Here is a 12272-nt window from a genome sequence, read left to right on the forward strand (position 1 = left end):
ATATCTTGCTGACTGAGGCAAAAGAAAAACATTTTAGCCGTGTTTACATGGAAATTAGAGCACTAACAATACCAAGACCTAAGAAAAGCATCATAATGTTAATGATAATTAAAGTGGACCTGAAAAAGAAACCTTTGTACCAAGACACCTGTTCCTTTTTGTTAAACCTGGCAAGAGAACTGAAGGAAAGGATTTGACAATCATGGCCATAATTGCCAGGAACATTTATGACTAATATCAGTTAAAGTAGCATGAATATAATTTGCATCCAATGTTAATGATGTGCCCTATTCATGTTTTGTGTTTTGGACTTGGATTAGCCTTGATGAAAATGCATTATGCTGACACCGCAGAGGGTTCTGAATGGTCTTACGTAAGTTTGTGATTCGAAATGCCAGTCGTATTCAGCACTTAGAGTCAGAATCTATTAAATTATCAAAGACCAACAAAGCCTTTCCCTCTCCAAAGCTACTAGGAATAGTGAAGCTAGCTAAATATGGTAAAAGCACCATGGCAGATTAAAGAAAAACCAATATGTCTTCATTGCACCTGCTACCATAGCTCCTTTGGTAGAGTAGGTGCTAACAATACCACTGTAATGTGTTTAATTTCCAGGAAACACACATAATGAATAAATTAAATGCCATGTCTGTTACTCTACTCTTTTAAAGAACATGAAAAATGACATATCTGAAGCACTGACCTCCTCCAGGATGATTGACCGGATGCCAGCTTTCAGTATCAGTAAAACTCTGCTCACTCTGCTCTCTAAACACATGAAAACAACTCCTTCATTGAGAATGAAATGTTCTCTTAGAAGGGTCTAAATATTTCACATTTAACTTCATATATTGGTCAACTGTTTAGTTATAATGTGGCAAAGCAGGTTTAGGTGCAGAAGTGTAATTTGTTCTCCTTAAACCTGCACTACAAAATGTTAACCTCTCTATTGCCATCAGTGGTGGAAACATAAAATTGCAGGCTTAGTTTTACCTCAGTTGTGTCAACACTGCTCTTCTGCACAGATGATTCAGACAGTTTGAGGGTGCATGGATGAATGTTATCACCATATCTTGCTAGCTACACAAAGATTTACTAAGAAGAAAATCCTACAAGATGAACATCTGAAAAATATGTTATCGGAGCAAGTATAGCATAATGTAGCCACCACAGTAGCCTGACCATATTTTCTTTGTACTGACATGACTATAAAATAATTAATTTGGAATAAATTAGCCCCAATTCCCCAATTCATTTTACGTCATTTAACCTGTTCAATATGGATTACTATAGTGAATTGAGGTAAGGCAAGAACGCAGTTTGCTCAATAATGGTATTTAGTTCACTTCTGTCCAAAAGGTCTTTCATATTGCATATTTAACGTCAAGAACTGTGATTAACATCAAATTAAGGACCATGTGAGGCGTAACAATGAGCACAGAGATTAAAGACAAATATAAAGTATAGCACTTTATAGTCTTTATGAGTGTAGCATTTTCCTCTACATACAATATTTATTTTAACACAATGAGTTTATCTTGTCAGACAAAGAGAGAGAGAGATGTGAAAAGAACAAAAAGAGCAAATATCACACAGTAGTTTCAATATTTTCAATAATCTCCACAATGGATTTGGAAGGGGACAGTAGGGTGCAATCATCCTGATCCCATAGACTTCCCGGACTCGAGTGTCCATCAGTGCTAAGTTCATCCTCTTCCTCAGACTCTTCCTCACAGGACTCCAGATAGTGTCCTCCCAATGCGTTGATCCCTGAGTCCTCGGAGTTGGAGGGCGAAGAGCAGTGGCCCATTTTTGGGCCTTTAACAGTCTCTTCAACAGTCTGCGGCTGTTTCTGTGGTGTCAGAGAGGTGGGATTTGGAGGTGGAGTGGGAGAGGCCTCCGTGTGAACTGGGGGCCGCTGAACGTAGCACATCTTGCCGTTGATGCGTTTGACAATGTAGTCATCGATAAACAGTTCAGCAATGTTGCAGTATTTGGGAGATTCGGGACAAGGTGGAGGCAGGAAACGGGGGGAGATGTGGAGGAAGCGCTCAGTCAGAGAGATGGACAGATTGATGGTGTCGGTGCAGTCAGATGGAGCGGCCGGAACAGGTGTGCTGGGTAGCTGAGCGACATTGGTCATGGGCTGGTAGACATATTTACCTGTACAGACAGAGTAAAAGGAGATCATTAGCTGGATGTGTTAGAAAGCACATACTAATTTGAGCATTACAATTTTATTACCTCATCAACACTGAAGCAAGCAGTAAATTTAAGCTGAGGCTTTGGGAATATTTAGGTAGCAAAGCAAAACTGGCAAACTATAGCGGAAGCGCTTTAGCAATATTTACACTCTTGTTTTCGGAAGTCAGTCGCTAGTTCCGCCTTCTCGATGACATCACACGCGTCGTTAAAGACGGCACGCGATGAATGGTCGGGAAGCAACGTGTAGTCTGACATGTTTCTTGTCCACGACATGACAAGATTTTAGGAGTCAAAATCATGTAATCTGACACAGTGACTATCGTGACCGACAAAAATATTGTGTAGTCTGAACCCGGCATAAGTTAGCTAAAAAAATTAATAAAAAAAAAAAAGCCCAGAACTGCTTTTCTGATTGATATCACACAAACAATGTTAACCATTTGTACATTCTCTAACACGCATATTTTAGATTCACAATTCATTTAAAAGCCTACTATTTACTAAAAATAGTAAATACCATCATGTCCTGCTGTTTTTTTACCCTAATAAAAGTTGTGAATTGGTGGGTTTTTGTTAAATGTGAGCCAAAATCATCACAATTAAAAGAACCAAAGACTTAAACTACTTCAGTCTGGGTGCACTGAATTTATTTAATACACGAGTTTCACAATTTGAGTTGAATTACTGAAATAAATTAACTTTTCCACAACATTCTAATTTATTGAGATGCACCTGTAAACAAGCGTATGTGCACAGTACCTATAACTGCGCTTTGCATCTGCTTTCTGCTGATTGCTGATCGAGATTGACATGCTAAATGGACGACTGACCAGATACACTCTCATTAATTTCGTTCACGAATGAGATATGTACCAGTTCGGTAATTTCATTCACGAACGAGATTGTACCAGTTCATTCAACTCATTCACGAACGACATGTACCAGTTCAGTCATTTCGTTCACGAATGAGAAGATCTCTCGATCTCGTTCAGACTCAAAAGAAACTCGTTCAGTGAAGGGCGTATTCGTTCACTACATTCAACAAATCACATGCTCCGTCACATCTCAAACTCGAAGGCTATAGGCTCGAGGTCTAGTCATTCTTTGACAGGATGAAACTGTCCACAGAGCTACCCGGTTCACTGATCTGCGCATGAAATGCACAATGTTATCAAAGCTAAAGGTGGTCCAAATAAATATTCAAGAGAAATTAAAATGTTTTACTTAAAATTCGCTTATTTGAATCTAGACGGTGAGATTTTTTTGGCCAGGCAGTGTATATCAAAAGTTTGATCAAGGGGGATTTGTTTGTCCCATTTGTCATTTTGTGATTCAGGAGTGCGCTCATGCTCCCCTTTGTTGAAAAATTGTCAAAATGAAAAGTCTAGAGAGGGAGGGACATATGGCATCATACAGCTCATTTCTGTTCCGTTCCACACAACTGGCAGAATTCAGCCGGGGTGTGATCAGGACATCTATGACCTTTTATCTAAGGCTCAGATCAACATACTCATTCACTCTTGGCCTTTGACAGTAAGTCTCTTGTTTCATGTCTCTTTGTCTAAGTGTCTTTCTCACATGCTCAGTCTCCATCTTTCTCTTTCACAAAAGCATCCCCTGAATTATAAAGAAGTCAGCTCTACAGAGATAACATATGACAGCAACCCCATCCATCCCATTTACTTCACCAGAATGGATTTATAGGGGACACTTAGGAAAGTATAAGACAGCAACAGTCAAATATCTTGTGTCTGGTGCTGCAAACAGATGACTGTGCCAGGGTTTAACTAAAAGTAGCAACACTACTAACTAAACCACATTTTAAAACAGCATGAGAGCAGCTTTTCCAGTATTTGAGACAGTGTATAAAAATATGTAACAATATAATAATAATATAGTATATTTTCAATACAAAGAATTCCAAGTAATTCTACACAGAGCTGCAAAAATGACTAAAACGCTGTATTATGCATGCCAGGCCAGTAGATAGTGATGTCACTTTGTAAAGAAACTCATAACTATAGACTGAATGTGTACACGCATGACGTCACCATTTTCACAAATTCACATTTTATAGTTAAAGCTGCAGTCCGTAAGTTTTGAATTATAGTTAGGAATTATCTTCCTTGCGTGGGTTGTGCACCGGCACGGCTCCAGCGCGGATGAAGCTAACGTTTTGAGGAGTGTGTGGCAGTCAGTCACCGCACCGGTGTGGATATTGTACTTTGCACTCACAGATTCTAGCCTACGTCTTGGAATATATGACTCAAATAAGCATTTTCACCAGATATTGTCATCTGAACAAGTAACAAGACTGCCACGTTTGTTCTGACCAACTGAGGAAAAAAGCATTACAATAAATCGCGCTACCAATGGTGATTTAATCTAAATTAGCTCATATCACATCCAACCAAGCAAATTATCATTTTTGTTATACTTTAGTCTCAAATTGTTAATGTTAACAACATCAGCATTGCGTGACTATGAGCATAGTGTGTATAAGCGAGTAGATTTCAATTTCTGTACAGTCTAATCTAATTGTCATACCACTCGAATTTCATATTAAGAAATTCTTTTAACCCAAACAGCAAATTATGCTTCCTTCGAACTGGTTGTCTTTAAAATACAACTTGTGTAATCCCAGGCTATCTGTAATCAGAAGCACATTTAAAACTGGAATATAATTTAATTTCATTCACATGTTTTTCATAAACACATAATCCTTTCTGGATTAAAATCCAGATACATGATACATTTAATTATTCCAGCTGCTGTGAGAAAAGGCTATAAACGATCTGCCACCTGCAGGATCCTCACATGCGATAGCCTAGTAGCCGGGACAACTTCTTTATGTTTACAGACGTGACGTAATGACGCAGCAGCATGCTCGAATTTCCCGCAAAAACCTACCCGTACCACACAAATTAGAAAACATTATTATAAACTGACCGTTGTAAAATCGGGCTAAACTAAGGCGATAGTATTAGTATAGTATGCTCAAATATTGATTTCGGATCATTTTTAACCAAAAAAAGTTACGGACTGCAGTTTTAATACTGAGACAATAACAGTATCACTTTCAGAAACTTTGAATCCAAAGTTGGACTTTGATCCAAACAAAGTCGCGCATGTCTGAGCAACACACAGCGGTATTTTGTTAATGAACGATTTGCGTTTTTGAATTTTGAATCATTTGTGTCAATGATTCAGTGGCCCATTCATAAGGACAGGCACTTGTTTCATTCTTGAATGAATCAGCTGTCTGAACGAATCGTTTGAAGGGATGCTTCAATGATTCATTAATTAGGATTTACTTTCATAGTAGCTTATCTTTGCATTTTTTCCAACATTTCATATTTGTATATTAAAAATATATATTTTTTAAAACACAGAGCTCACAACATTATTTATGCTGTTATAATTTAGCATGCAGTGTAAATGCATTCATGCTATATTTAAGCTACATTGAACCGTGTAAATGTTATAATTTTGCATGCAGTTTAAGTGCATTCGTTCTATATTTAAGCTACATTGAACCGTGTAAATGTTATAATTTTGCATGCAGTTTAAATGCATTCGTGCTATATTTCAGCTACACTGAACTGTGTAAATGTTATAATTTTGCATGCAGTTTAAATGCATTCGTGCTATATTTCAGCTACATTGAACTGTCTGTGTAAATGCATCTTTATGCTGCTCCAGTCACTTCTGTTTCTTCTGCAGTGGAAAGATCGATTTTGTAGATACTGATTTCATATGATTGGTAACAGCCCCATATTATCTTATTATATTAAGTGAAATTATTAATAAAATGTAAGAATTTGATATGAAAGATGATGCATGCATTTAAGGGAAAATTAGAATATCTAATACAGTTAGGGAAAATTCCCCTTTAAATAGGTCAAAAATGACCTGGAAATCAATTTGAATAAATTTTTGTATGCAGGATTAAGTCATATAAAACATAATTTCCCCACAACAAAATTGTGGCCAGTGAAAATGCTGAGTGGCTAGTAAATTTGGAAAACCACTAGCCACAGTGGCCGGTGAGCAAAAAAGTTAATGTCATGCCCTGTTAATAAACATATCTTGCTGAGAGAAGCAAAGACAACAAAAGAAACACAAATACAGTTAGGGAAAATTCCCCTTTAAATAGGTCAAAAATGACCTGGAAATCAATTTGAATAAATTTTTGTATGCAGGATTAAGTCATTTAAAACATAATTTCCCAACAACAAAATTGTGGCCAGTGAAAATGCTGAGTGGCTAGTAAATTTGGAAAACCACTAGCCGCAGTGGCCGGTGAGCAAAAAAGTTAATGCCATGCCCTGTTAATAAACATATCTTGCTGAGAATTCTATATTTAAGCTACATTGAACCGTGTAAATGTTATAATTTTGCATGCAGTTTAAGTGCATTCGTTCTATATTTAAGCTACATTGAACCGTGTAAATGTTATAATTTAGCATGCAGTGTAAATGCATTCGTGCTATATTTCAGCTACACTGAACTGTGTAAATGTTATAATTTTGCATGCAGTTTAAATGCATTCGTGCTATATTTCAGCTACATTGAACTGTCTGTGTAAATGCATCTTTATGCTGCTCCAGTCACTTCTGTTTCTTCTGCAGTGGAAAGATCGATTTTGTAGATACTGATTTCATATGATTGGTAACAGCCCCATATTATCTTATTATATTAAGTGAAATTATTAATAAAATGTAAGAATTTGATATGAAAGATGATGCATGCATTTAAGGGAAAATTAGAATATCTAATACAGTTAGGGAAAATTCCCCTTTAAATAGGTCAAAAATGACCTGGAAATCAATTTGAATAAATTTTTGTATGCAGGATTAAGTCATTTAAAACATAATTTCCCCACAACAAAATTGTGGCCAGTGAAAATGCTGAGTGGCTAGTAAATTTGGAAAACCACTAGCCACAGTGGCCGGTGAGCAAAAAAGTTAATGTCATGCCCTGTTAATAAACATATCTTGCTGAGAGAAGCAAAGACAACAAAAGAAACACAAAAGCAAAATAAACTCATTACATTCTAATGAGATTCCAAACATGTCCTGTGAAATGTGCAAATGAAGCAAATTGCAGGGGTGGCGACTATCTCAACTCAGCGGAACACCATTATTTCGCTGTACTTTTCTCATGTGCAATCAACAATAGAGGTTCCACTTGTACGATTTGGCATTCATTTACAGGCTTCTTTAGGTTCTTTGTTTTATAAATCTGTTGGACAAAGGACCGGATCTCCAAGCCAGAACAGAGCTCACAGAAGAAATCAATGTTTGACAGCTGGAGCTGCAGGCACAGTGCCAGAAACAGGAGGCTTCCTTCTCTATGTTTCACACATGGCCACATAACATCACTAAGCAGCACGTACACGCCTCAAGCACAGACACCACTCTTACAGCTTCTGCTCTCTCACCACAGCCCTGGATTTGCTCAAAGTATGACTGTATAGTGTCAAACCCAAACACAGCTGAGCAAAGCTGACTGTATCACGTGTGGTGCTGTGGAACAGCAATATTAATAAATCATCACAATGTACACCATAACACAGCGATGTCCTGATGGGGCTCTCACTACACCTAAGAAGAGGTAAGACACAATAAAGAATTTTTCTACAATGGAAACAGAACTGCATTTGAAAGGATTTAGCGGATTTAAGTTTTTTGGCATTGAGCACAATCTCAGTACTCATTCAGTGAGGTCAGTAAAATGTTTTAATGTTTTTAAAATAAACGTCTCTTATGCTCACAAAGGCTGCATATGACTGTATAGTGTCAAACCCAAACACAGCTGAGCAAAGCTGACTATCACGTGTGGTGCTGTGGAACAGCAAAATTAATAAATCATCACAATGTACACCATAACACAGCGATGTCCTGATGGGGCTCTCACTACACCTAAGAAGAGGTAAGACACAATAAAGAATTTTTCTACAATGGAAACAGAACTGCATTTGAAAGGATTTAGCGGATTTAAGTTTTGGCATTGAGCACAATCTCAGTACTCATTCAGTGAGGTCAGTAAAATGTTTTAATGTTTTTAAAATAAATGTCTCTTATGCTCACAAAGGCTGCATTTACTTGTCACGGAATGCCAGGAGGAAACAAGGTAAGTTCCATGTGCAGTTTATTGAAAATAATAACAGGACAAAACGTTGCAAAAGGTAATCCAAAACCTGACACCGACAACACCAACTAAGAAGACAATACAATCCAGACGCAAATGACAGACAGAGAAGGCATGATATATATAGCTGGGTTAATGATGAACAGGTGTTACCGATTAAACCAGGATTAGTGAGCAGGGGACTATGGGAAATGGAGTTTAACACAAACAACGAAAACAAAAGAGCGCCCTCAAGTGACCAGTCCAGGTCACCACAACAAACACTGTGACATTACTTGATTAAAAAAATACAGTATAAAGATAGTAATATTGTGAAATAATATTACAATATAAAATCATTGAATATATTTGAATTTATTGTAAAATATAATTTATTCCTGTGATGGCAAAGCTGAATTTTCAGCATAATTACGCCAGTCTTCAGTTTCACATGACTATTCTAATATGCTGATTGCTCAAGAAACATGTCTTATTATTATTAATGTTGAAAACAGTTCTGCTGCTTAATATTTTAGTGAAAAGCCATGATACATTTTTTCATATGTTTTGATAAATAGAAGGCTCAAAACAACAGCATTTATTTGAAATAGATATCTTTTATAAGATTAAAAATGTCTTTACTGTCACTTTTGATCAATTTAATGCATCCTTGCTGAATAATAGTTTTAATTTATTTCAGAAAAAAACTTTAAACGGTAGAGTACTAAAGCGAAAGATCTGTAGATCTTTCATAAAATGATGAGTGCTCCACCTGATAATGAGTCACACATGGAGTTATGAATAGCAGTTACCATTTGTGCTAGGTGTAATTTCAAAAGTCTGCAACACAGTTATGCATCAGGGCTCCAGGATTTCCAGCCATGAATTATTTAACTGAACAGGCATACTAAACAATACATATCGAGGTGAGCATGTTGTGTTTGTAATTTTATGGTACATTTAGTGCTTTTCAATGGCGCACCAGTCAGTAGTTATATCACAGGGAAAGTGTGCTAGCTGATAAACCACGAGCACGCATTAACATAATGCTTTGTCTCTATTGCAATAACGCTAGATTAAAGATGTCATAATGTGCACAGACTGATAAAGGACATACACGTATTTAAGAAACACTGAGTGTCTCCCACCATCCTATAGTCCAAATTCATGATTTTGCAACTTCATATCTCATGTGTGCATTAATGAAAGGTAGAAACTATTACACTATCACAATGTATGCTAACAATGATGAAGCAGTCATAAAACGAAACTGCATAACTGCATTTGTAGACCAGTATTACATTGTGCAGAGAGTGTGAATTTGTGATGATTACAGACATGCTTTTATCGATCAAATAAATACATAAATAGAGTACCCTTTCTGTGCTGTATAAGTAATCGCAATCAGTTACACCAAAAATAAGCTGGAAATGAATGGGCTTAATCTAAAATATAGAGGAAATCAAAAATCTCTGGGTTGAAAGTACTCTAAGGGCCATTGAGGATAATATTCTTTTATTATTTGATGGCTGAACTCAATAAAGTTCAGTTCCCCTGACGGAAGTGTCATGAGAGGGTATTAAATATGTTTTGATCAGTTCACACAGTTCTAAAGGCCTCACGCTGACATTTACCTCCCTTAAACACAATGAAAGCTTTTACAATCACTCAGGAGCTGAACTCAGTCAAAGGGACATGAACTAGAGGAAGTGAACATCCTGCTAAAGAAGCGGAGCTGTCGCTTCCTGTGTATACGTTGATGGCTGGTAGATCCAGGGTCATGTCAAGCTAACGACTGGAGAATATAGAGGTGGTGTCAAGGTTGTGGGGTGAGGTCTGCTTTGATAAATTCAAATATAAAGGTTGGCTGACACATCTTGCTTACTAAGAAATTCTCAGAAACATATGAAGTCATATAATGCTGAAAAAGCATCCAAGCGACACCAGACAGCAGTTTCTGATGACAGCACAAGCTCATAAATGTTCCCAAAGCAGCTGTGACAATAAATAAGAAAAACAGATCGTGCAATCATACACACAGCGCATGGTATTTATCAAATAGATGTCATCTTTGAAACCCTAGACTCATAAAAATAGTGAAGAAAATGAAATCGTGTGCATGTATTCACTATATAACCTAGTTTTCCTGCAAGATGATCGACAGCAGAATATTTAATTCTGCTACACATATAAAATGTCTGGGCAGTGATCTTTAATCATACTGTCATCTGCATTATTATCCCTTTGTTGTTGATTTTTGTGCGACGTGAATGATACTACTCCTCAGAGTAGTAGACACTTATTGTTTTATCAGGTGATGGATTATAAATAGAATAGAGTGGAATTGAATGCATTTGCGTGTCAGAAGGTGGCCACTTACAGTGACACCAGCCCAAATGGCAGCACCAGTGCAGTTTGAAACACTTTCCGTGGCTGTGTGTCGCGCAGATGGACAGTCCATCACAGGGGAGAAAGTCCGGCCTGCCTGCACAGCTTTTGGCCAGAGCTTGAGCTTCATCTAACTTATCACTCTTCAAAGCCTTCTGAGCTCCGGTGTAAGCCATGGTTACTGTAAGAGAAAAGACATGCAATGAAAATACACTGTGGAGCTGAGTGTTACCTACTGACTTAACATGCATTACAAATTGGAACGTTTTAGTCTAAAATGTTAAGGAATAAAATGTATTTAGGACACACTTTATACGAAAGTGTCCATACCAAATTTCACATTTTATTTACAGTATTATATAATATTACCATGGGATATTCTATGTAAAATATTACTGTATCAAAAATAAATGAAGAACAACAGAGTGTTAGTCTCAAATAAAATTAGGAGTTTGCTTTTACTTACCTTATTCAGGTTTGAGCACTTACAGCTGATGATGATTTCCGGCCATCGCACAATATCTGCATTAAACTTCCCACAACATCTGCATTAAAATCCATGTAGTCGTACGGAATATGAAGAACGACATGTTTCCCATTTAAACTGACAAATGGCTTCTCGATGCGGATAATCCTTGGGTTTTCATAGATTTCCAGAGAAATATCAATTGAACGAGTAAAACAACGGTAGCTGCCAGATCTCTATTGAGGAACAATAGTATATGTGAAGGGTCCTGGAGCGTTCGCTATTTAAAGAGGGGGAAAAATTATCAAAGAAGCAGACTAAAACTTATGTGAAACAAGAGCCCGGTGGCGCGTGAGCTCCTCGCGCTGCTGTCGCTGTTGCGGGACTGGGAGCCGCTCGCCTCGCACGCTGACAGATATACTATACCGCACACAGCGGCAGTGGCGACACGTGACCAGCAGAGGGCGCTATAATCTCCGGAGAGCCATTACAAAGGTTTTCTCATTTACATAATTGTATTGTAAGGTGTACAATGAAACAAAGAAAGAGCTTTAGAAAGATATTCTAAAATAATAATATAATAAAAACAATATAAATAAAAAATATTAATTTTACACTGATCCTTGGTAGGTAAATATTATAGTGGTAAAAACAGAGCAAATGTATGAAATGTTACGTTTCCGGCACTCTGTGAACATTTAAAACAATGCCGTAAAAATGCATTGTTTAATGATATATTAGTGAATCTAAGTACTGATGCAAAATTCTGATCGCTCTATGTATATGAACAAATAATTTGGTCTTCATAGTTTGATTTCTACACCATCTTTGGACATAGTTCAAAGGGGTGAACACAGGGGTTTAGTGTTGTTTAATTAAACAGCCTAAAACACATTTGGGTAGCAGCACAGAAGTAATAGCAATTAACTTATCCCTTGCAGCAAAGCACAAATCACATCATGCACACTACACCTCACAGACCAGCTATTCCACATAGATCCTCAAAGCCAAATTAATTAAAAAGTTTTCCTCAAACTGAATGAACAGCCATATAAATGATAAAAAGCACATTAACAGGTAA

At 37.1% G+C, this 12272-nt stretch overlaps 1 protein-coding gene across 1 annotated transcript; it reads right to left on the bottom strand.

Annotated features, from left to right (window-relative positions):
• Positions 1–1482: 1482 nt before the first annotated feature.
• On the bottom strand, positions 1483–11669 carry LOC107596553 (UPF0524 protein C3orf70 homolog B-like). The gene is made up of 3 exons (XM_016287307.1): positions 11192–11669; positions 10718–10906; positions 1483–2163 (listed from the first exon to the last, which is right to left on the bottom strand). The coding sequence occupies exons 2-3, from the start codon at positions 10899–10901 to the stop codon at positions 1589–1591; spliced, it is 759 nt and encodes a 252-aa protein (XP_016142793.1). The 5' UTR covers positions 10902–10906; positions 11192–11669; the 3' UTR covers positions 1483–1588.
• Between the last annotated feature and the right edge of the window lie 603 nt (positions 11670–12272).

Source organism: Sinocyclocheilus grahami, unplaced genomic scaffold (assembly GCF_001515645.1).
Source record: "Sinocyclocheilus grahami isolate Dianchi unplaced genomic scaffold, SAMN03320097.WGS_v1.1 scaffold220.1, whole genome shotgun sequence".
NCBI classification, from domain to species: domain Eukaryota; kingdom Metazoa; phylum Chordata; class Actinopteri; order Cypriniformes; family Cyprinidae; genus Sinocyclocheilus; species Sinocyclocheilus grahami.

Coding starts and splice junctions, on each gene's coding strand:
- LOC107596553 (XM_016287307.1), bottom strand. CDS start 10,901: ATGGCTTACACCGGAGCTCAGAAGGCTTTGAAGAGTGATAAGTTAGAT. Junction 2,164..10,717: donor CCATTTGGGCTGGTGTCACT/GTAAGTGGCCAC, acceptor CTGTCTGTACAG/GTAAATATGTCTACCAGCCC.